The 26555-nt window shown below is 38.5% G+C and overlaps 1 protein-coding gene and 1 long non-coding RNA gene across 10 annotated transcripts; both read left to right on the top strand.

Moving 5' to 3' along the window:
- Positions 1 to 2571: 2571 nt before the first annotated feature.
- mlf1 (myeloid leukemia factor 1) lies at positions 2572 to 18556 on the top strand. Of its 4 annotated transcripts, XM_053651819.1 has the most exons (8): positions 3711 to 3926; positions 6099 to 6212; positions 7853 to 8015; positions 16598 to 16687; positions 16767 to 16895; positions 17026 to 17185; positions 17419 to 17557; positions 18401 to 18556. In XM_053651819.1, exons 1-8 carry the CDS (start codon positions 3880 to 3882, stop codon positions 18483 to 18485), a joined length of 927 nt encoding a protein of 308 aa, XP_053507794.1. In that variant the 5' UTR covers positions 3711 to 3879; the 3' UTR covers positions 18486 to 18556. The 4 variants fall into 4 exon arrangements, with proteins under 4 accessions (XP_053507797.1, XP_053507794.1, XP_053507796.1 ...); XM_053651822.1 differs by lacking the exons at positions 3711 to 3926; positions 6099 to 6212 and adding an exon at positions 2572 to 2796; XM_053651821.1 differs by lacking the exon at positions 6099 to 6212 and having other exon boundaries at positions 3715 to 3926; positions 7874 to 8015.
- LOC128624289 (uncharacterized) lies at positions 8103 to 16218 on the top strand. Of its 6 annotated transcripts, XR_008388750.1 has the most exons (4): positions 8103 to 9778; positions 10079 to 10167; positions 10283 to 15867; positions 15959 to 16218. It is a non-coding gene; the product is annotated as an uncharacterized LOC128624289 (long non-coding RNA). The 6 variants fall into 6 exon arrangements; XR_008388749.1 differs by having other exon boundaries at positions 10079 to 15867; XR_008388746.1 differs by having other exon boundaries at positions 8103 to 10167.
- Positions 18557 to 26555: the final 7999 nt, after the last annotated feature.

Here is a 26555-nt window from a genome sequence, read left to right as displayed (position 1 = left end):
CTTTACGGAAAACAACACTTTGTTTATTATAGTTGTCTACACACGACTATACCATTGTTTACATATAAATATTAATGAAAGTCAAGTCCAAACTAAATTAAACTGGGATATAAACCGCAGTAGCATTTTAAATGTTGGCCTACATTCTGAAAAAACGTATGCCACATGAATGAGAGTTCATGATAAATGAGAAAAGTGCATGATGGGCCACAAGTATGACATGAAGTGCATTCACACTTTCTGATAGATAGTAAGTGGATGGACACTGCATTGATTCCACAAGACAGGTATATGCTGGTGTGTATGCACTTGGGTTTCCTCTCATGCAATCATTTAAATGTTCATCTGTCAGTCTTGTTCTGAATTTAGATTTGATCACATTCATATCAGAACACGCTACTTCACAAAGGTATGTAGATCCAAATAAAGCAGATGCTTTGAGGGCAGCTTGGTGAATGTTCTTGTCGTTTCCTGGGTCTCCCAGACTCCAGTAATGTTGTGAATGTTGCTGACATTTCAGCTGGATATGATTTTGAAGATTAATAACCTCCATCTCCAGTTCTACAGCATTGACATTGAACAGTTCAGCCATCTGCTTTGAAATATGATCAGTGTCTTTCTCCATGAAAGGGTTGCCAATGAAGGGTTGAAGATTTTCAGAATCACTGAACTCTTCCTCAGTTTCGTGCCCAAGCCTGGACAAGAGGTCAAAATACTTGAGTACATCCAAAACTTCAGCTGCATCTGCATGGCTTTCTAACATCTTTAGCACTGAGGGGAAGTGTTGCAATCTTTTGTTTTTCAGCTGATGAAGGTAAAATGACAGCTTTGTTTTAAATGCTTTCACAGCACTGATCATATCACATATGGTTTTGTCTTTACCTTGTAACTGAAGCTTGAGCTGATTCAGTTTCTCTGTCACAGCCATCCATCATCAGACAACAGGTTAGTGTCCTCCCCCCTTGCTTCCATAAATGCCTTAATTTCACTCAGCAAGGAAATAAAGTGGTGAAGTACCTTACTCCTGCTCAACCATCTGACTTCTCTGTGAAGGACGAGATTTTCATGGGATCAGAACTGGTATAGCCCACTCTGATTGGATGAAATGGGAAAAGGTTTCCAGAACATCTTGGTGAGCTACCTACAATCAGGCCACGAGCTACTGGTAGTTTGCGATCGATGTGTTGGAGACCCCTAGCCTAGTCAGAGCCCGGATTTGAATCCCATTGAAATGTTGTCGGGGGATTTGAAACGGGCAGAACATGCAAGAAAACCCTCAAACATCTTGCAACTGAAAGAATATCGCATGGAAGAGTGGTCACAAATTCCAGCAAGCCGGCTGGACAATTATGCAAAACACCTATAAGAAGTTATTTCCGCTAAAGGGGGTAATACTAGCTTCTGAGACCAAGGGTGTACTTACTTTTTCCACAGAGGAATATCACATCTATTGATATTTCTGTTGATTAAATGATTGGAAAAGCTATTTTTCCTTGTGGGTTTGTTCAAGTATATCAACTTTATTAATAGGCACTGTTTCAAAGATGATTCAATGTTTGCTTGTCCAAATATGTCAAAAAAAGCCAACAATTTCCATGGGGTGTACTTATTTTTTCACACGAATATGGTTTAAGAGTAACAAAACACTTCAGTGCTGTTATATGAAAATAACCAACTTGTGGTTTGTACAGCACGCCCTGTAGTGTTTTATTCCAAACCAGACTGACTTCATGCACATGTATTATGTAAAGTATCACACGTGAAGTGTTCGTAACTACTTTAGTTTGTAAGTGTTATACATGTGATTTAGATATATAATGATCGAGCCAGAGGTGACCTCAAGAAAAAACTCCATGAGATGACTTGAGGAAGAAACCTTTCATCCAGTTCTGGGTGACGGCAGATCGTGGAATTATAAATCATTACAGTGTGCAGGTGTAGAAGAGTAACGATGAACAGTACTGAGTGTGTTGAAGTACTAAGGATGTTCAGTATGAGCAGATTATGAAGACGAGAATGATTGTGGGATGAATACAGGACATCGTTTATAATTACAGCAGCAGTTCTGCGATTATCCACTGAAGCAAGGCTGGATCGTGGGGAAAGGCAGACTATAGGATTTTAAAGATAAAACTAACAAAAAGATCTCCAAACTGAGCCATCCTGGTGCCATTAAGTAAAAAAAAAAAGGGATCAAAATGTCTAAGAAATTATATTTATGCCAAGACATTTAGTTCTCTTGTTTTGGATTGGTGTTTTATTGCAGGATTGCATTGTAATTTTTAGTTTATTGGGGTTTTATTCTATTTGTAGATGAGTTGTACAATAGGTTGTACAATATTTTATCTATTTAAAAAAAACATGCCCTTGACCTTATTTAATTAAAAAAATGTTTGAATAAGTCATCTAGCTGCTGAAATGTGCTGTGATGATTTTTTCATAACTGATAAAATGATAAAAAGACAGCACCAATGTTGTGTGTGTTAGCATGGGCATGCAGGGGTGTGTGTGTGTGTGTGTGTGTGTGTGTGTGTGTGTGTGTGTGTGTGTGTGTGTGTGTTTTGTTTGTGTCCTTCCTTCCTCCAGCAGGTGGTGTGTCTTTCCTCCAGCAGGTTGTTTGATCACGCCTGCCTGCTGGATTTTCTTACTTGCATGCTTCACACTTCCTTAAGTAGACCTTATGACTAGAAGACCTACTCCACTGTTCACTTGGAGGGGTTTGGGTGATGGAAAATGTACTCTGTCTGCAGTTGTTATTAGAAGGTCATGGTTAGCAATCCTTTAAAGGTGCATTAGGTAAGATTAGTCTTTTCCTTTCTTTTTTTTTTCAAGATTAAGTGGGATCGACATTTGAATGATATATATTTTTTTACTCCCTGAGACCACTCCCACTCATGTTCACAAAGCTCTGCTCCCAGGATCTACTGTGGCCTGTAGAGTGTCTATAAAATGACTGACAGGAGGCTATTTTGGACCGGAAGTCGGTTTTCCAAACAGGTTTTCTCAGTACCTTAATACAGTTTTGCTAAGGTCATGGCTTAATCCACTGTTATGTTTTTTAAACCATATTCTACATATCTTATTTGTACAAGTAAGGGATTTAAAAACTAACCATTGCTTCTTCTTCTTCTTCTTTTTTTTTTTTAACTTTACTAAGCATTACAAGCTCTTAAAGCACAGCTTATGTAAAGTTGTGTTGTTGTTTTTTAATATGTAGCCTAAATTTTATTTTAAATCGCTGGTGGAGATTAATCAAATTTGCTGTTCACTTTAATGGAATGAGTTTAATACAAACTTCAATAAACAAGTATAAATAATAACCAATAGGACTATAAAAGTGATGTAAATACAATACAAAATGTTGAACAGTCTGGGTTCTGAGGTGGAAAGTTCAGGAACAAAAATAAAAATCATGGCCTTATGAATATGGACCTCATTAGCTTAATTTGCTTAATATGTTAAGTAATTCGGTTCAGGCTAATTAATTATGTTCATAAAACGTCATGACTGTGATGATAAGGAGCCTTTTAAATATTTCTTTAATGAAGTCATTTAAATTTAAAGCGTTGAACATACTTTAGACGTTAGACTTTTCTAGAAACTACTCCAGCCTCCGTTACCATGGCATCACGTACACAACGCTGAGCGTCGCTAAAAGCAGCAGGGGGCAGCAACCGATAATAACCAGCCAATTAGCTGCCTGGATTGAGATCACGTGGTCGTTCACAGGACTACCGAACTTTTTTTTAACGGAAAGCGAGTGGCGATAATAAGCGCATTATCTTGTGTCAGCGGCTGCTGCGGAGACGGACAAGGAAACTTACAATACTTATAACATTTATAGCATTTTAGATAAACTGTTTCTTTTAACCTGTGGAGATGTTCAACAACCTTCTCAGGGACTTTGAAGAAGACCCCTTCTTTGCGTAAGTTTGACATTTTTCTTCGGCGTTTATCTGTCAACTGCGTCCGAGTCCGACATGTTTGTTTACATGTATTTAAATTCGTATTTAATAATTATTAGCAGTTAGCTGCGCGTTGTGTCCTGACTTTGAGCTGTAGGACAAGTTTTTGTAGCTCAGCTCCAGCACCTGTTGCTTGTCACAGGTTAGAGAGTTAGAGTTAATATTATTATTATTATTATTATTATTATTATTATTATCAATAATATTATTATTATTATTATTATTATTATTATTACCACCACTACTACTACTACTACTACTACTAGGTTATAGAGGCGAACATGAGCGTGTTTTTACTCACGGAGCAGACGAGCGTTAAAGACGCCGCTAGCGCGCGAGGCGGAGAGAAAGTTCGCGAAATGCGCGAGAAGGTCAGCCGCGCGCGTTATGGTGGGAATATAGCTAATAAACCTCTTTTGTTAATACGTTATAAAAATCAACCTGATCCACAGATCCACAGATAACGCGTCTGTTTTTATTTCTTACATTTTACGCATGTGTAACAAGAATAGGCTGGCCTGTAGTACTGAGGATTCAGAAGGGCGCTCTCTCTCTCCCTCTCTCTCTCTCTCTCTCTCTCTCTCTCTCTCTCCCTCTCTCTCTCTGAAACAGTTTAATTCAGTAGTGTGTTAAGCATTGGTACAGATTCTCAGCAGTAGCTGTGTATGCACAATACTTATGTATCAATGTTTATGCACACTCACAACAACAAATAAACAGATACATGTCTGTCTCTGTTTCTCTAGGTCTCTGTCTGTCTCCCTATCTCTCTCTATCTCTCTGTTTCTACATTTCTCTGTCTCTCTCTCTCTCTCACTCTCTCTGTCACTCTCACTCTCTCCCTGTCTCTCTCTCTGTGTCTCTCTGTGTCTCTCTCTGTCACTCTCACTCTCTCCCTGTCTCTCTCTCCATCTCTCTCTGTCTCTGTGTGTGTGTGTGTCTCTCTCTCTATCTGTCTCTCTATCTGTTTCTCTCTCTGTCTGTCTCTGTCTCTCTGTCTGTCTCTCACTCTTTTCTCCCTTTCTCTCTCTCTCTGTCTGTCTGTCTTTTTGTCTCTCTATCTTTGTCTCTCTGTTTCTACACTTTCTCTCTCTCTCTCTCTCTCTCTCTCTCTCTCTCTCTCTCTCTCAAAATTGCCAATTTCAAAGTACTTTATTGGCATGATTCTTCATTCAATATTGCCAAAGCATCAATATAGATAAGAAAGGGGAAATATAATAATAATAACTATTATTATTATTATTATTATTATTATTAGTTGATTACTTAATTGAATTGATAAATAATAAATTAAGTGACAAAGTGCAAGTTGCCACATATGTTGAGTGTGTACAGTTGTCCAGTGAAATGTGATCAGAGCAGTAATTGGTCTCTGAGCATGTGCATCTCAGAGATGAACATCTCTCTCTCTCTCTCTCTCTCTCTCTATATATATATATATATATATATATTAGGGATGTCACGATACCAAAAATCTAGCAGTCGGTACCGATATTACCAAAAGTGCTCGATACCACGGTATGGAATAAAATAAAAAAAACTCTCCTGGAGGACATCCTCCTCTGGCTGATACTGGCAAAGAGAGAGGGGGAGAGGGTATTTTAGTTATCAAACACTGTCTGACAATGAGTGGAGGTGCACTCCTAAACATACACACACACACACACACACACACACACACACACCTTATACTCTGAATGCAAGCATTAGTTAATTCACTGATATGGTGGCAGGCCAAAAAGATTTATTGAAAGCATGAACCTGTGAATAATTATTAGTGACATTAGGCTACATTTAGCTGACAGGACATGGGCTGAATGGAGATGCATGGTGGCCCATTCGGAGGTAGTTTATAACATCGCAATGTGTTAGCATCGTTAACAAATAACTGGCTATCACAAACATTACATGGCTACAGTGCCAGCTGCCTCAAACAAATATAATATAGGACCGTCTTTCAGGTGCTTCGCCAAATTCCAGGTGTTTCCTCGCTTTGTTTGAAATGAACGATAGCATCGGCTGCACACCGGAGACCGATACTAGCTTTCCTCTCTTTTCCTCTCAACGAATCGGGGAGGAGCTAAACTTGTTAAGCTAAGCTAATCTTCTGTAGTTTTTCCCCTGTGCTTGCAGGCGTTCTTCTTCTTCACCACTTTTGGAGCGACCAAAACACTTGCGCGTATTTGCTGCCCCCATCGGGTCCGGAAGAATTGCGACCTTGGTACTTTCGTTACCTACGGTACCAATGTTAGTGCAGAAAAACAAGTACCGTCACGTTTTAAGAATGTTTGTACCGAAGTATCGGTTCTCATGACATCCCTGAGATATGTGTGTGTGTATATCTGCTAATCTATACCTCATCACCTCCTCTGGGAAAATGACAGTCACATTTATGCGTCAGAGAGAAATTTATGCTAACCTAGAACTTTTATATATTTAAAGATCTAATGATCTCTGAGCTAAATTTAACAGTAGGTAACTTTGACAAGGGCAAGGGCTGAGATTAATATTATTATTATATCAGTATTTTTCATGATATGAAAACATATTTTAGGAATAGGTGTCCAACCCTAGCCACACAACAATGTCCCCAGTTTTCCCCTGTGAAGGTGAGGTTCTCCTAACACTGTGCTATTCTGTATCCAGATCTGATATTAGTAATAAAAACAAATCACATCTATTTTTTTGGATGATTTGATTTAAAGCGTCTTACACATGAGCTGAGCGTTTGAGGGTTCGAGTGCTTACCCGAGGACCCAACATTGTCAGTTTGGCAGGTCCCGGATTTAATCTGTCTGTCTTCTGATCAGTAGATCAATTATTTCTCCATCCTCTGTTATCTGTTCCTCCTCTTATCTCTTCTCATTTTCTCTTTCCTCCCTCATCTCTCTCATCTCTCACTTTCTTTTTTTTTTTGTACTACCGTATTCCAAGATTAAAGAAAGGAAAGTTCATTTCAGTAAAGATTTGCTATTTTCTGATGTTATATTTTGTTCTATTAAGTTTCTAAACTTTTTATGCAATAAGGATGTTAACAAACATAATGTTAAGATGTTAAAACTAATAACGTGAATTTTTAGAGTGTAAGCTGCAAATCTAGCTGTATAAAACTAGAACGTTTCTGTGGCAATTTTACGTTAAGGCTATTGAAAGGTTTGGCAAGGATTAGATTAATCCTTGCCAAACCTGTCAATAGCATTAACGTAAAATTGCCACAGAAATGTTCTAGTTTAATACAGCTAGATTATCACACAGTTTAGACATTTCGTTGTGACAGCTTATTAATGCTGCACACAATGAATACGTTCAGCATAACATAATATTGGCTCTCACATTGTAACTAAATAGTATTAGTTCATAATTCGAATTGCATCTGTTGTCGCACGGCATATTTTGGAAACGTCCAGACATGACAGAAACTCCAGAACAGGGATGTCATGTAGGCTCGTGGTTTTATTGCTTTTTTTATGTTTATGAATGCAACCAAACAGTAGTTGTAGGATTTAGCAGCCAAAATGTTAGACAAAATGTGCAGGAGCTCAGACATCAGCAGTGCGCTTTACTATTTATTTTTTTAGTTTACTTCATTTGAGACTTTCAACTTCAAGTACATCCAGTGAGTGTTCTCAAACAACCCAGTATGTATCGCGATGTACTCTCTCATTCTCAAAACTTGTTTTTTTTTTCTTTCCTTTCTCTCTGTTTGTATTACATCTAGCTCAGCAAGGTAGGCCTTCCTCTGACCTGTATATCTTATATCTGTCTTCTATTCTTAATGCCTGCATACGAGTGATGTGCATTTTGTTGTTGTTGTTGTTGTTATACCCTTAGTGCTTTAGGATATCACACACTCAGGTTTGTTTGCTGTTTTCTACTCTGTGTGTTAGTGATCCTTTCCGCGCACACAGTGAACGCATGCACCAAATGGTGAGAGGTTTTTCGGATCCCTTCAACCATGGCTTCATGCCCAGCATCACAGACGGACAGGACAGAGGACGCAGGGGAGAAGGTCAGGCACGCACAAGTGTAGCCTCCCGCAACGAGCACAGAGTGAGTACTGAGAGCAAGCGTCAAGCCCCATGTATACATCCCTGTTACAAACAGTCATAAAAAATCAGTTAAAACTAGCAGAGCAGATCGTTAACACAATTCCTCAGACATGAGTATAATGAAATACAATATTTTCTCATTTTTCCCTTGAAAACACCTGCTTTTAAAATATTAGTTACCATATTTTAAGGGACACATCACACTTGAAAATGGCGTTATAGCGTCATTATCAGATATCATCATCTGCGTGATATAGCAAATGTTAATGTTAGCACTATTTCAGTTGTCCGTGCTTTCCAGTCACATTGGTATGCTATCATGACCCTGATTCAGATGTGTAACGGAGTGGATGTCATCTTGTTATCTGAGCCATTACACTGCATGACATTTGGTGTGTGTATTTTTGTGGATCATTTGAAAACATGTTGGACCCTGTAGCATTTGTTCACTTTGCTTGCCCTGTGAGCAATGTGCTTTCACTCCAGATGTTCACAACGCCCATTGTGAATATTCCAAATCCAACACCGCAGTCCAGTTTGTCAGATCTTGCTCATACACTCTGTCCCGGCTGATGAGTGAAAGGACCCAAACACGTGTCCGGGTAGCAGTGTGCCATCTGGACATAGCAGCAGTTAAAATAACAATACCAGCACAGGGAGTTGAACAGGGTCACGATGGAAATGTGCCATGGTGTAACCTGAGCGTCTTTATTGGCAAAGTAGTTATGAGGCTTATTGAACACTGTAGAGAGAGGAGTGTAGCAGGGGGTCTTGGTGCAGAGCTATGTTTAGCCTGGAGGGTATTTTTAGCTGGCTGGATAACATTGTTCCACTGACACATTGCTTTTCCACTCAACCGGACTAAAAACTCTACTGGGAACTCAACACACAGGACTGTTGATGTGTAAGCTAGGCTTTTTTAAAAAAAATTTTAAACACAGGTTGGCAGATGAAGTATTTGGTTAATTTTCTTATTGACCAGACAATGGTGATTATACAGCCCATTCATTTTAGAATGCTTGTGTGGATATTTTAAATATTGGTCTGACCATTAAAAATGCGGTTGTCCATAAACTTCAGAGTGATGCCGTCTCTGGAAAAATTACAGTTGATGTTTTAAATGATGATCAAGGCAAATAGGCAGCCACTAGTTGTTTTTTTTTGTTGTTGTTTTTGGGTTTTTTTTGCATCCTTTGCGGTACGTCGATATGATTAACTTGACTCACGTTCATAAATAAAGATTCTCTACAAAAGCTGCACTAAACTCTTTAATAGACCAATGAACTATTAAAACTCTTTAATTCCTTAGGTAGCCTAAGGAATTATTATTATTATTATTTTTGTTTGTTTGTCTGCCCCACTGTAAAAGAAGAAACCAGTGTGAACACACACTCACAAATACACTGTTTTTATTTTTCTTCCTTTCTTTCTTTATTAATAAGTCACAGCCCTGATGAATGCTTGATTCTGGTTGGACAGAAGGTATGGATTAATTTTGTATAATGACAATATTCCAGCTGCAAGGTTTATATTAATGTACTCATTCTAGTAAGTTATCATTTCTATAGTAACAGTTTAGAGTGTCTTGTATGGTAGATGCTTCATATAAATGGGTTAAACAATGTGTATATTTGTCGATACACTGAAGCTTTCTATAAAGAGGAGGCTTATTAACATTTATGGAAGGAGTCTCCAATGTCAGTGCTTTGTAACGCTCAAAGGAAGACGCTCTTGACAGGAGTTTGTGGTTTCTCGTAACAAGTGGTATTTTTTTGTCTTATTAATTTCAAGAAAGAGATAAAATAGAAGGGTGAGGGAATGACTGTTTATAGTTGCTATAAGGTAAATATAAATGGATAAAAAGTATTGTCATTCTTTATCAAAAATATTTTATTCATTGTCAAATTGCTGTAGTATATGATGAATAAAACAAAGTGTTATAAGAAAATAATCAACTTTGGGGTAGTTAAGGCATCACACCACCACATTGTTATTAGTTTCCTATAACAGCATTTCCTGTCATGTTTTATTCCTTACTTATTTGTTATTTATTTTTATTTTTAGATGTTAGGAATTACTTTAAAGGAGCTACTGGTGTTACTCTAGGAGCCAACAGTGGCTCTCTTTACATCCTGGCACTTAAACTTACAAATGTATGTGTAGAACCTTAACAACTGCGCTATTATTGCCAGCCTTTTAGACTCAAATGCTTACAGTTACAGTAAAACAAATTTTTTTTTTTTTTTTTTTTAATGCATTGACTGTCAGTGGATGCTGCCGTGCTTGTGGTGTATGTCTGCGTAACCCCAAGGTCTCATGATGGCCAGATGGCCTGCTATAAGCAGCTTCAGGGTGCTAAATATAGTACTTCTCTAACCCCTCCACCTTCCTCCCTTTACCTCCATGTGGCTTGTGTATATACAGTCTTGTGAAAAAATAAGTACACCCCATGGAAATTGTTGGCTTTTTTGACATATTTGGACTTCCAAAGTGGGTTCTAATCACTGGTACCCAATGTTGAACACCTGACTCTTATTGGATTCTAAATGGATTTGAAGGTGTGATAAATGTAGGATGTACTTACTTTTTCCTGGGTTTTTTTTGTTTTGTTTTTTTTTTTTGTTAATTTAAATTGTGAAAATTGCTACAAAATGTCCATTTTATGTGTCATTTGATAGTGTATCACCTTTTATTAATAGGCACGGTTTCAATGAGGATCAAATGTTTGCTTGTCCAAATATGTCAAAAAAAAAAAAAAAAGCAGCAATTTCCATAGGGTGTACTTATTTTATTTATAAAAAAAATTTTCATGGATACATATAAACATGCGCACACAATTGCAATCGAAAATATTATTCAAGCACTTAAAGGGTTTTATGGTGATGTGTAAACAATTGAATGAAAATATACAAGAAATCTCAGTAAACAAATAAAGAATATTTATTGATAAGTTCACAAAATTTTGAGTTGAAAATAAAAATCCATTGTTTCCCCTGCCTTGTGCCCTGAGTTCCCTGGGATAGGCTCCAGGTTCCCTCGCGACCCTGTGAAGGATAATCGGTATGGAATATTGATGGATGGATGAAAAACATCCCATTCTCTGGACAAATGTCCACACCCACTATTATTCAAACACCAACCTCAGTACTTGGTAAAGCATCCTTTTGCCTTGATAACCTCTAAAAAGCGATTTTGGTATGTGTTAACAAGCTTCTGACACATTTCTCACAGCATCTTTGCCCTCTCTTCTCGTACAAAGGCTTCCAGCTCATTGAGGTTTGATGGCTTCTATGCTGCAACTGCTTCCTTTAAATCAATATTTTCTATGGGATTTAAATCTGGAGAATGAGAAGGTCACTCCAGGACTGATTCCTTAACCAAGCTTTGGTTGACTTGGAAGTGTGCTTGGGATCATTGTCTTGCTGGAGAATCCAATTATCACCAAGGTTCAAGTTCACCACAGTAAGCATAACATTCCTCATTAAAATGGCTTGGTGTTTCTGTGAATCCATGAAGCCCATCACACAGTAAAGATTGTCATTTCCTCCAGCAGAAAAACGTCCCCACATCATCACTGACCCACCTCTCTGCTTGACCGTGGGGATAGTTTTCTGGTCATAAGCCTTACCTTTCATGTGCAAGACAAACCACTGAACCATATGGCCAAACAGTTCCAATTTTGTTTTGTCACTCCGTATATCTGTGTCCTAGAACTTTGCAGGCCTTTCCAAATTCCTTCTGTCATATTCCAGTCGACCCCTCTTGTGCTTCTTAGTCAAGAGTGGTGTGCGTCATGGGGTCCTGCCATGAAGTCCTTGTTGTTAAGTGATCATCTTATGGTTGCCACTGACACATTTGTCCCAGCCTTCATCAGGTCACCCTGTTAATCTTTTGCAGTAAAACAAGGTTTTTTCTTCATTATCCTGATGAGATGGCTAATTTTGGGCTTCCTCCCACAGCCAGGCAGGTTTGCTGCTGTGCCATAAGTTTTGAACTTCCATACAGTGCTCCCAATGGTGTTTCTAAGAATGTCTTGGAAATCTTCATGTACCCATTGCCCTTTTAGTGCAGTGAAATGATCTCCTCTCTCAGCTTTTGTGACAGCTCGTTTGTCTTCACCATGGTTGCAACACACCTTTGTTATGGGTACACACATGGGTTAATCATGTTTTAACCCTACAGACTAGCAGCAGGTTTTAAAATTAGTAATATTACATAGGGGTTGAATAATTGTGACATGACAAAATATCCTGCTAAACACACACACACACTCATTGTCCACTTTAATAGGAACACCTGTACACCTGCTCATTTATGCAGTTATCAATTATGTGTAAACTCTAGAGCCGTATGTGAAATTCCCAGGAGATGAGCAGTTTCTGAAATACTCAACCCAGCCTATCTGGCAGCATGGTAAAAACATCGAGATCACATTTTTGTTTGATGTGAACTGAAGCTTTTGACCGGTATCTGATGCCATGTATCCTAACAAAATGTCCAGGTCCTCTGGCAGAAAAACAGCCCCAAAACATTTAAGAGCCACCACCATATTTAACTGTGGGCATGAGGTACTTTTTCCATATGGCTACCTCTCTGTGTGCTCCAAAACCACCTCTGGTGTTTATTGCCAAAAAGCTCTATTTTGGTTTCATCTGACCATAGAACCCGATCCCATTTGAAGTTCCAGTAGTGTCTGGCAAACTGAAGACGCTTGAGTTTGTTTTTGGATGAAAGTAGAGGCTTTTTTCTTGAAACCCTTCCAAACAACTTGTGGTGATGTAGGTGATTTCGGATTGTAGTTTTGGAGACTTTCTGAACTTCTGCAATTCTCCAGCTATGATCCTTGGATGTTTTTTGGCCACTTGAACCATCCTCTTCACAGTGCGTTACGACAGTATACACACATGTCCTCTTCCAGGTTGATTCATAACATTTCCAGTTGACTGGAGCTTCTTAATTATTGCCCTGATGCTTGTGCTATTTTCTTATAGCCTCTTCCCATTTTGTGAAGCTCAACAACCTTTTGCCGCACATCACAGCTATATTCCTTGGTCTTACCCGTTGTTATGAATGACTAAGGGAATTTGGCCTATGTGTTACCTCATATTTATACCCCTGTGAAACAGGAAGTAATGGATGAACTTCCTATTTCACAGTGGTATAAATTTCCTGTTCCTAGTCACCCAGGTGTAATTAAAAAAAAATTATAATTTCAATGGGAATATTCTTCAACTATATTTTTCTCCTATGAATTCATAGGGGTGCCAATAATTGTTGCACAACTATGTTTAACAAAGATTTGTTTTATTAACCTGTGTTTTGTTTTGCAATTGTTTGATATTTATGAGAGTATTTTGTGAATTTTTTAACAAAAGATCATAAGGTGCCAAATATTAGAGTGTGTGTGTGTGTGTGTGTGTGTGTGTGTGTGTGTGTGTGTGCTTTATTTTTATTCCCACGTTTTAGAATAATAATAAAGTCATCAAAACTCTGGACTAACACAAATGGAACTATGGGAATTATGTTGTGATAAAAAATTCAAAATAAATCGAATAATTTAATATTTTTGCGTCTTCAAAGTAAACCCCCCTTTTGCCTAGAATTTCCAGAAATGTATTCCTGGCATTTTCTTGAGGAACAAGAAAAAAGCTGGACCACTTATTCGCTGTTTTTCGGAATATTTTGCTCAGAGTCGTCCGTTTTTTAAAAAAAAAAAAAAAAAAAAAAGGTTTATTTGTAAATAAAATGTTAGTTTTCTAATGAATGAAATGAATATGTTGGCACAATTATATTTTTGTCAACACCAATTTCAAACATTTAATCATACACCTTCATGACAATCATGAGAAACATTACAGTCAAGTGTCTCCAAACTTTTGACTGGTAGTGTGACCTGTGACGTGCTTTATTTTTTTTATTTTTGAGCTTCTGGTGTCTAAAGCCCAAGAGTCTGTAAAGAATCAGTCTGGTTTTATAGGTCCTGCTCCATAGAGATAATACATTTTGTTAGCATTGATAGTTTGTGCGCGCGCGCGTGTGTGTGCGTGCGCGCGTGTGCACATGTTCGTGTGTGTGTGTGTGTGTGTGTATCATTAATGGATTCATGTGTTTCTGTGGCTGTGTGTAGAGCTTCACTATCCTCACACGCATACCTTGGCATCATCCCAAGTAATCAGCTTTCATACACCGAATGCACCAGTGCTCTCAAGTATCATCCGACATGCTTTAGGGAATTTTCCTGTAGCACATTATTACATTCAGGCGTCCAGCCTGTTCCAGAACTTATTTCAGACAGAATTGGGAGTATCATGTTGCACTCTTCATGGCCTTTCCACACTGATTTCCTACATAACATACTTACCCAACAAGCATGAAAATAGTGTATGATCTGATGTGGTACACTACATTATGAATCACACATCATAAGACATGAGGTAAGGTCACATCTGAGGCTTGCTGGTGTTTTAATTCTTAGAACCCCCTCTTTCTCTCGTTTCCTAAACTGAATGCACCCTTTATTTTTGGGACTTCTGACTCATCGTCCTCGGTCCAGCAAAAAGCTTCTGGGTGTGAGAAGAAACTTGATGCTATGACATGGCACGGCAGAAAATGGCCATGAACTCAACTCTGCAGATTGGCACACGTAGACAGCTCACAAATTAGGAACGCTTTAAAAATATACTCCTGCAAGCAGAAGATGGCAGTGCCAATCTCTCATGGGGCACGATTAGCCCCTAGCTCTCTTTTACATGTTGATAGTTTTACAGCAGGGTGACCTTTCCCGAAGAGCTGATGCAGCTTTGCCACGACTAGTTGGAGGAAAACAGATCCTCTTCGCTGCAAAATGCCAGAATAATCCTCAATGACAGCCACTAATTTTGCAAAGACTGTGGCCCTCTCAGCACTCAGCATGCTTCTTATATACACATACAGGCACCTGTTCAAACACACTGCTCCCTTCTCTTCCATGCACACTAGGGGTGTTATTATTTCTACACTGTACTAGGTCTCTTTCAAATGTCCATAACTTGGTTCTTGCTTTATGATGCAAGCGATTTTTAATAAACAGAAAACACAAAACGATTTCACATTCATTTTATATTTTGTACCCTAATCACCATTTTGTAATTTTGTTATAACACAGCTGTCATTTTACTCATGCTAATGATACTGGTCGATGCTAACAGACAGTCCTTTCTCTAACTCTGTACCTGAGACAAATGCTCACAGGAACTGTAAATAGGTAGGCCAGTTGTGCTGTCTTGCAGTCCTCAGACACAGATGGCTGTGGCAGCTTTAGGATCTGAATCTATGTCCCAGAGATGTTCTATGTTCAGAATCTGATTTTTCTTCCATTTAAACTGCAGTTGAAAATCTCACTTGCACTTTAAAGAAGAACTATTTTTTAAAAGTGTACTGCTTACAGATTCATAGCATTAATTTGGCAAAATTTGGCAGTCACATCATACATATTGTAGTTTGTCTGCCAGTCTTAGGGTCAGTCTTGTTGCTCTGGTGGAATGTATTCAGTGCTACTCTTGTTTTATAATAACCTAGTGTGACGTTTGTGAACTTGACCTGTGCATTGCTGGAGCAGGGTATTTAATGTTTGAGCATATCATTCCCATGCTTGGCCTCTGTGTAATTCATATACTCAGTTCCCCTGCTACTTCCAATGTTCTCACTCACCATTGTCTCTGTTCAATAAGATATAAATACTGACACCCTTGTTTGTGTTTTGGTGTGCTTGGCAGCATTGCTGGTGTGTTTTGAGCTCATTAAGAGCCCTGTGATGTAGACTCTGTGTTTTCAGCTCATTAGGAGCCCTGAAGCAGTGCATGATCATGCCATAGGTTTGCAGTTTCACATAAATAAGCTATAAAAAATATTTTATAGATGCTTTTTGTGTCAAAGCAACAAACATATTAATCTGTTATTTTTAAGTGTACAAGACACCCTGTTAGGACTAAGATCCAATAAACGAACTCCGATCCTGAGAACATTTCCAACGTCTTTGTAGAGCAGCTGTGGTTTTGAAATGTACAGAAGTGCTAAATCACTGTTTTGGTGCGGCATCATTAACAGTATGATTAGGTGCGTTCTCTCCCTTAAGTTATATTTGTTCTTTAAAGCACTTATTAACACCACAAGGGCTCTTAGCCACAGGAGTGCATACTCTGAAAGCCCCTGCTCTTTGAACACTACAGTAGGCTGTTGGAGGGAATGTTCAGGCTAAGCATGGCCTAAGGATAGACATAAGCAGTGCTCTTATACTGTAGTGGGTTCGAAAAGCTGCTCTTGACAAAGCTCTTGGAAGATAAAGCTCAAGAGTTATGGAAGTTAAAATTTGCAGCATGGAAGGGCATGACCAAAAAAAAAAAAAGAACAATGGGAAAATGGGGCATTGATGGAAGTAAGACTTTTGTTTGGTATTCTAAAGTTGTTGTGCTTGTATGAATTTTTATATATTGTACATGTATATCTTAAAATGAATTTCTGCTTAATGGCTGTGGTTCCGATATCTACAATGTGAGGTTTTCTACAGGCAAATTGACATGAGAGTTGATTTGTGTCTCTCTGCAGGACATGGATTTCTTCAGGAATCCTTTTGCTATGATGGACAACATGATGGCAGGCATGAGGAACAGAATGGAGGACATGCACAGAAACTATGTAAGTGCCATCACTGTGAAACTCCATCTGTCTGTCTTATTTGTGTTGTCATGAGCTTTTCTCTGAACTTTTGTTTCAGGAGAATGTGCCGTCAGACTCCAACACGCACGCGTTCAGCTCCTCCTCGGTCATGACTTACTCTAAAGTAGGAGACGAGCCACCCAAAGTGTTCCAGGCCTCCAGCCAGACACGCTGTGTCCCCGGAGGGGTAAGTACTAATAAATAGAGGCCAAAATTGTAAAACACTATTTTTATAGCTGTATAGAGGTAATTATATCTGTAAAGTAACTTGTAAGCATGTTTAAATAATGTGTGTGTGTGTGTGTGTGTGTGTGTAGATTAAGGAAACGAGACGGACTCTGAGAGACACTGAGAGTGGGGTAGAAAAGATGTCCATTGGTCACCACATCAATGACAGGGGACACGTCATTGAGAAGAAACACAACAAAAAGTCAGGAGAAAGAGAGTTTAACCAGGACTTTCAAAACATGGATGAGAGTAAGTGTGTCCTCCATTTGCATTAAATTACTTTTCTACTTCAAATAGCCAGTGAAGTGAAAACACTGAAATTTCATCTCTAGAAAATACATGAGTTACAATTACAAGCATTCTGCAGTAAGAGGGAGAAGGCCAAGCTATTAACTTACACAATATTATCTATACGCAAAACCCAGTCAAACATATCCCAATATCACCCCTGATCTTTGACCTTTATCTTTTTGACCGTGTAGCTGAAGCCCAGGCCTTCGATGAGGAGTGGCAGCAGAAGGTATCTAAATTTCAGCCTGCGGCACAGCTGTCCCGTCTGGAGGGCCCGAGAGTCAGAGCAGCTCACCAAGCAGCCATCACCGGCCCTGAACACGCACACAGGTTCGCATACACTCTCCATTAATATTGGCACCCTTGATAAATATGAGCAAAGAAGGCTGTGAAAAATGGTCTTTATTGTTTAACCATTGACCTATATTTAAGAAAGATTTTTTTGGTAAACCTGTGTTTTGTTTGCAGTTGTTTGATTTCCATGAGAGCAGATTATTTTTGTGAAATTTTCAAGATCAAAAGGTTAAACAATAAAGACAATTTTTCACAGCCGCCTTTGCTCATATTTACCAAGGGTGCCAATATTATTGAAGGGTACTGTAGGCTTTTAACACACTATCACATTTTAACAAATTAAGTGCATGCGATAGAAGGTATAGTTTGTAACAAAAAAAGGAACAAGGAATAAAAAAACTTGTGCTATTGTAGGAAAATAATCAGTGATGGGGCGGTGTGATGCCACCCTGTCACCACCCTGAAGTGGATTATTTTCCTACTGTACAGTTGTAATCAAAATGATTCAACCCCCATTGCAAATCAGGTTTATTGTCAAAATTTACAAGTTTATGTGACACATTTGCCATACAAGTCCATTTGGGTTTCAACAAGCATCTTAATATAAACTACTTTAATAATAATAATTATTATTATTAATCACCTTCTGACCAATAAGAACTATGTGGTATAAAATTATTTAAAAACTGACTGGGCTTTAAAAAAATATAATAATAAGGAGTATAAAATATAACATAATAATGAGGAGTTATTATTCAATTTTCCATGTATTGTAGTATAACATTTTCAATTATTAAAATAATGTTAATCTGACATGGGGAGCTTCATATTTTGTGGGCACTGAAGATGATGAAATTAATATTTTGTTTCTTTCTCCAGAGGAAAAAAAACTAAACCATCAGAAGGTGAGAAGAAAACACACATTTCTGAGCTCAACATTCAAGGCTCCAGCATGAAGAAGTAGTAAAAACTTTACAAACTGAAATAAAACTCTGGCAGGAAACATCTCCCTGATGATTTTCATTTTTGAATTCATTTTGTTCTTCTGTGTTTCCTTGCATCTTTTTTTCTGTAATGAAAACTAAACTAAAGATAGCCATCCTGATTTGTTGGTCATTTTACCTCTTCATTCTTTCTGTTTTTACAGAAATGTTTCAGAAAGAAAACAAAATGTTACCTGTTACCTGTAAAGTTGATTCTTTGATGCCTAGTGTAACCAAATATCAGGAAATGTTATGGTATTTGATGAAGCATCTTACAGCATACACATGTAGACATTTAGTAGTTTTCATGCAACACACACACACACACACACACACACACATATTTCATCTTTTGACAATGAAAGGTAATATACAGTGACTTAATCAAAATGAGTGTAAAAAAAATAAAAAATTAGTGGGTCTCCCACTTATTAGTACAGAGATGTTCTAAAATGCACTTATGAATATACTGTGCTTGTGTGTAATTGACTATTTTGGCCATCCATTTTGGGAAAGTATTACTTGCTGTGCCCACTTGTTTAAAAAAAACTACAAATGAAACCCCTTTTTATGTGTAATTTCATGTGTAAGTCTACTACCTGTGAATGTAATGCATTTCTATGACATTTGATTTTCTATAAATGTGCTTAATGGATCCGGCTGTGCAAAGTGTTTTTAACAATAGGGATTTCTCTCTTCTACGTGAGATCCTTTAAAGTGTTTGATCAGTGTTGTAGCTACACTTTTGAGACTCGTGTTTTTTGAGCCTCTGGTTACATTCCAGCATTTAGCTATAGAGACTACACTATAGATAGAGGGTCAAAAATCAACAAGTCAAAAAATACTATCTGATAATCAAGGGGCAAATGTAAAATCTAGGGGCAACAAGCTTCCCAATATGAAACATGAGATTATGGTTTATAATATTTAATACACGTCTACAATGCATCTGGAAAGTATTCATGGAACTTCACTTTTTCCACATTTTATGTTACAGCCTTATTCCAAAATGGATTAAATTCATTATTTTCCTCAAAATTCTACAAACAATACCTCATAATGACAACATGAAAGAAGTTTGTTTGAAATCTTTGCAAATGTATTAAAAATAAAAAAACAAACAAAAAAAAAGCACATGTACATAAGTATCAGTATAGCAAAGTGTCATTTCTTCAGTGTTGTCTGTAGGGAATTTAGCAGGCAGTGGGCGGCGCACAGACACATAGGAGGCTGTTTTAGGGTTGCTTGTGGAGGGATCTTTATTCAAGACGGATGGTGAGGGGAGTGCGGGTGCGCGCGTGTGTGTGTGTGTGTGTGTGTGTGTGTGTGTGTTGAAGTGCGATCGGGCAGCGAAGGTCTCGGCTGTCTTCGGTTACAACCAAGAAGCGAAGCCTTCACTCGCGTCGACTTAGTATGCTCGGAGATCCTCCTCTTGTGCGTAAAATGTCGCTCTTTCATATCCTCCCCTCACCAGCTGGATGGTGGAATTATTTCCGCCCGGTGCACCATTCATGAGCCGTGGGTGTGTCAGCGGCCCCGCCCCGCCGCCACGTGCTCTCTGGCCGTCCAACACACTGGTGGTGCTGAAGCAGCACTGTCTCTTCAGCGCCACTGCGGCACTAGCGATCTTTGTTTCCTGTGCGCCGGCCCCGGCCTGTCACATGAAAAGATATAATCAAATATTTACAAAAATGTGAGGGGTGTACTCACTTTTGTGAGATACTGTAAATAAATGTATAACATTATATAGTATGCATAATACATTATCATGCTTGGACTAAGCCTGTATAAATGCATAAATTCATAAGAATAACATTTTATAAAGCATATCAGGTCACACAAGTAAAGAGTAAAATGGGACGTGGCATGCTGTTACAGGAAGATAATCAACTATGGGGTGGTGTGATGTCCCGAAGTGTTTTATTTCAATTTGTTTTTTTTTTTTACATTTTTATTTATTTATTAAAGAACATACTTTTTATCTGTTTATAGTTAATGTTGTGCAATGTCTAAAAACATGTTAGATCCTGGTATACATCAGCTATATTCCAGCTTACAAGTTACAGCTTTTCCTGCAAAGTGCTGACACTGGAGACTCCTTCAATAAATTATAAATAAACGTCTCTTTACAGAAAACGTCACTATAACGACAGTTACACGTTTTAGTCCATTTCTGTGGCGAGTCCGCCATAAAAGTATCCGCGTACGTTAAGTAAGAAAGAATAACGTGCAGCCGACGCTACTCTCAGACCTGCTTTTATAGGAAATTCATCCTTCTGACCAATCAGAATCAAGAATTTAACATTATAATACCTGTTCATAAAACGATATAATGCAGCATAACGCAGACTCTGAGATAATATCTGTACTTCGTCATAATGCAGAGCCTGTGTAATAGCCCATAAAAATATTATTATAATTATTATAAGAACATTATATTCTGATGCTTTATAAAGTGTTATGCATGAAACTATAAAACTCTGAGTAATCACAGTGTACACTTGTGTTAAGCACTGTAAGGTACACTATAAGGCTATACAACATGTTGTACTGTAAATGCATTTATAATGCATTATGAATACAGCAAGTGTTACCAGTATGATGCTCCCAGTACCTTCTTTGCACAAAAGTTTTTTTTGAAATGTAAACAATTGATTTTGAACATCAGGTACTGAATTCTGCACAGTTATTAGTGTTGAACAAAAAAAAAAAAAAAGGTTCTCACAGCGATGTCAGAGTCGTTGTTGGTAGCGAGGTAGACCCTGAAGGAGTACGAGTCCTGCTGGCCCACTTCCTTATAGACCTGGACAACACCGTGGTGCTCGGCTGGCTTAGACGTCCGTACGACCGGGCCCACCGGAGACAGAGACGACACATTCCACTTTATATGACTGCGCGAGTGATCGACTGAAGGCTCGATGAGGCCCTTGTGGTTCTTCACGTGCAGGACGCTGAATTTCACCTCGTTGTCCTGATTTGATGTGCATAGAACAAGAACGTTAAAAGTTTAGATTAATAGATCAATATTATTTGAGGAATAAAACACTATGAGGTGTGCGATTATAGGAAAATAATCACAGGGTGGTGTGATGCAGGTGATGCAACCCTGAAGTTATTATTATTTTGCAATAATATGTCCCAAAGTGTTTTATTTCTTTCATACCAGACCATGTACATGAAAATAATGTACTTCGTCAAACAGCGCGTTTTTAAAAACACATTTATTAGGTATACAAGTCCCTATGTATGAGCTGTTACTATAGAAACAATAAGATATTAGAACGAGGAGCGCATTAATATTAACCTATCGTTCATGTCATAGCCAGAACTGTGCTGTTATACGAAAATCCTTCTGATTCAAGCATTCAACCGCGCTGTGGTATTTATTAAGTGTATTTATTCCTTAAAGAATGGCGTCATACATTTTATCCATTTTTAATTATATGTAATGTTGTGGAACATCAACGAAACAGGTTAGTTCCTGTTATTGCTTATGTTACAGTAGCTATAGTCTTTCCCTCACCAAAAAAAATACAGCTTTCTCTATAAATGTTTTTAAAACAATCTCACCGAAAACTTCATCATACCATATCAGCTATTACATGTTTGCTGGTCAGATAACAGTACCATTTTGAATCCCTGTATTATTAGGCTTAGATCACATCATACGTGTCCCTTATTATAGAAACAATAGTGTTAATATAATATTAATATAATATAATACATAGAACGAGCACAGCTATATTACAGTTTTATCAAATCAACACCTTCTGACAAAGATTTGAGAATTCAAAATTCATTCAAATTTGCATGCAGTTGTTCTGTCTGTGTAAGCTTTTAACGTTCTTGTTCTATGCACATCAGATCGGGACAACGAGGTGAAATTCAGCGTCCTGCACGTGAAGAACCACAAGGGCCTCATCGAGCCTTCAGTCGATCACTCGCGCAGTCATATAAAGTGGAATGTGTCGTCTCTGTCTCCGGTGGGCCCGGTCGTACGGACGTCTAAGCCAGCCGAGCACCACGGTGTTGTCCAGGTCTATAAGGAAGTGGGCCGGCAGGACTCGTACTCCTTCAGGGTCTACCTCGCTACCAACAACGACTGTGAGTGGGTACACCCCCTCACATTTTTGTAAATATTTGATTATATCTTTTCATGTGACAACACTGAAGAAATGACACTTTGCTACAATGTAAAGTAGTGAGTGTACAGCTTGTGTAACAGTGTAAATTTGCTGTCCCCTCAAAATAACTCAACACACAGCCATTAATGTCTAAACCGCTGGCAACAAAAGTGAGTACACCCCTAAGTGAAAATGTCCAAATTGGGCCCAAAGTGTCAATATTTTGTGTGGCCACCATTATTTTCCAGCACTGCCTTAACCCTCTTGGGCATGGAGTTCACCAGAGCTTCACAGGTTTCCACTGGAGTCCTCTTCCACTCCTCCATGACGACATCACAGAGCTGGTGGATGTTAGAGACCTTGTACTCCTCCACCTTCCGTTTGAGGATGCCCCACAGATGCTCAATAGGGTTTAGGTCTGGAGACATGCTTGGCCAGTCCATCACCTTCACCCTCAGCTTCTTTAGCAAGGCAGTGGTCATCTTGGAGATGTGTTTGGGGTCGTTATCATGCTGGAATACCGCATACTGATCATGCTCTGCTTCAGTATGTCACAGTACGTGTTCAAATGTAAATCATATACACAGGGAAATATATGAAATAAAGTTAGCTCAAAACAGTTCACGGTTAGAATGAGGACATCAATGAAAAAAAAAATGAAGCGCATTTTCTTGACAAAAAAAAAATTATTTCTCACACACCACATAAGTCGTTAGGCACTGTTTCTTAATTAAAATGCATCTACAGTCACTTATTATATACTGTTCAGATGCTCGAAGGTCACTGAAGCGTCCTGGTGTGCTTATCACAAAGTCTCTTGTTTAATATGCATCAACGATGAACGAAAGTACTCCGGAGAAAAAAAAGGTCAAAGTTGAAGTAAATTAAACTCTTTACCGTTCCTTTAAGATTCAACAGTTTGTCCTGTGACGTCACACGCTGTTCATCTCACATACGCACGCACGCGCGCGCTCCTTATACACGAACACGGAGCCGAAACGAACGACGCTGATGAGGAAAACGGCCGGGAGAGAAGACTGGCGAAACATGGCGAGCCGTCACGTGACCACGGCGATCGGCGAAGCGCTGATCTGATGAACCGAAATGGTCACTGCACCAAGTGTAACTGGTTGTAGTCTGCGTTGTGTTTTATTTAATCCAGAAAGAAAACAGGAGGACGGCAACTGGGTCGACTCTTCATTTACTTACTTACTTACTTACTCTTTCTCTCTCTCTCTCCCATTCAACCATAACGCAAAAGGGAAGAGGAGGAGCCAAAACAGGAAATTAAACAAATCAATGACATGACGACAATTAAAAGGAAAAGCACTCAGACAAACAGACAGTCACACCAGGTACACATCTTTTTTCTGTAATTCTACACATTAAATTTAAGGAGTGTTTTCTATACCCGTTACACCAGCATGAGTTTGTTTTAACCTTAAAACATAGTACTTTACTTTATTACTTTATACTTTGCCTACTTAAAGGAAAAATCCATTCTGAATGATTTGCATATCTGTAGAATTAACTTGTGGTCTTCAGTGGTGTCTGACATTTATTTTTTAATGAAATTCTGAGTTAATTTCTCTAGTGTAAACTTCTTTTACTGACATGTTGATCTTTCACTCTGGCTAACCGTTTGACTACCTGCTGAATAGTGGTGCAGTGAGTTTTAGCCCTCGCTTCATCCTACATACAGAGAGCGATGCAGCAGCGCTTTAGTCCATGCCATTGTGCTGGTCATTTGATAAACTGCTGATAAGCCAAGCTGTCTCTTCCGCGATGTCTTAAAGCTGCACTTGTCTCCACTACTTGTACATTTTATTTTAATGACACTGAAAGTTGCTGGAAAATGGAGACTGAGAAAAGAAACTTTTGGAATTTTGTTATAGGAGCCAAGAGCAAAACTTGACTCATATCCCTTATGTTTGGGATCCTTTCTTCTTCTTTTTTTCTCCTATTAAACACCATTCTAAAGTCTATCTTCCAGGAACTTGTGAAAAATACAGCATCGAACAACAAACGAACAGAATTAATGAGCACATCCCAAATATTTTATTATGAACATATGTGTTTCAGGGTAGCGCTTTCATTTCATTTATGTATTTATCATAGTTACATTACATTTCTGAAAAATAATAAAATAAACATGCCTTTAAAGCAGTATCACAGAATAGGTTTTTTTGGTTCCTTATAGAACCTTGTGACTGACTTTAATAATCCCCCCACAGATTTGTCAAAAATAATTTTTGGGGTCTGTTGTGGTGTATATTGGTAATTCAGTTCACTGTGCAACAAAAACAAATTGGTTAAAAGGCTACAATGTAAAATTTCAGAGATTTTGGTAGCTCTTTAGTCTACAAAAGTCGTATCTAGTGTATGTTTCCTCAGTCCTTCGCTGACAAGAAAACCCTCTGCTTGTTTTCACCTGCTGTTAATATGACAGGGTTTATATGCGTCACGTGACATACCAATACAAGTCACGTGACGCATATAAACCCTGTCATATTGACCTGGGGTCTGCATATTGATAAAATTAAAAACAAATGTAAAAAGATTAGTAATGTTCTGAGATGTCTGTCAGGGCGAGACTGGGGAGCAAGTAGGGCATCGCTCATAAATATATATCAGGCTATTATGAGGGCCACCTTTGATTATGGCTGCCTAGCATATATGTCGGCATCACAATCAAATCTTAAAAAGCTTGATGTGGAACAGGCACAAGCACTTCGGATATGTACTAGAGCATTTAAATCAACAGTGACTGCATTACAGGTGGAGACAGGAGAGATGCCGTTGTGTATCAGGAGGGTTAAGATCATGCTGGCATATTGGGTAAATCTACAAGGGCATAGCAGGGTGCACCCCACGAAAGCCATCTTACAAGAATGCTCAGAGTTTTATAGGACTAACTTTAATAGCTTTGGATGGTTAGGAAATGTAAAGGCACAAAATGCAGGTCTCAGGCAGCTACAAGTAAGCCCCATTGTGGCAATACCAACTGTACCACCCTGGAGATTCAGAAACCCATCTGTAGATACAAGATTACAACGAATATTAAAAGAGAATTCAAAAATAGCACCACAAGGGATAATAATTCAAAACTATATAGACCAGTATCAGGATAAATTACTCATATACACAGATGGGTCAAAACAGCCTGAGACTAGCCGCACTGGTGCAGCTTTTTTCATCCCTTGGTATGAAGTAGCAGTCAAAAAAAGGGTGACCGATTATTTATCAGTGTACACAGTAGAGTTATTAGGAGTCCTATTGGCACTGCAGTGGTTGGAAAAAAATCATCAGAGCCAAGATGTCGCTATAGCTTCTGACAGTCTATCAGCACTATCAAGCATACAGCCTGGGAAAATATCATGCAGACAAGACATTGTCTACCAAATACTTAATCTGCTTCTTATACTTCGTGTTAAGGGGCTGAGTGTTTCCTTCTTCTGGGTTCCTGCACATGTAGGGATAGAAGGGAATGAAATTGTGGATGTACTGGCAAAAAGATCTATAAAACATGAAACAGTTGATATACAAGTACCATTAAGTAGAGCAGAGATCAAAACCATTATAAAGGGACACACGCATAAAATATGGCAGGAATACTGGGACACAGCTGGCACCGGACGACACCTATATACCATACAAATACAAGTAGGCATGAGTGTGAGGCAGGGCAAAAACCCGAAGGAAGAGATGATAATTACAAGTCTTAGAATAGGTCATGCTGGCTTAAATCTAGCATTAAACAGAATAGGAAAACACCCCACTGGACTCTGCACACACTGCAGTACACAAGAGACAGTGAAACACATTCTGTTAGACTGCAAAAGGTATGAGGAGGAAAGAGCTGAGCTAGAGATGCAGATTGGAAAACCAAACATGACACTAGAGAACTTGCTGGGGAAAACATCTGGG

Source organism: Ictalurus furcatus, chromosome 20 (genome assembly GCF_023375685.1).
Source record: "Ictalurus furcatus strain D&B chromosome 20, Billie_1.0, whole genome shotgun sequence".
Classification (NCBI taxonomy): Eukaryota; Metazoa; Chordata; class Actinopteri; order Siluriformes; family Ictaluridae; genus Ictalurus; species Ictalurus furcatus.
This window is presented reverse-complemented; position numbering and strand designations above follow the sequence as displayed.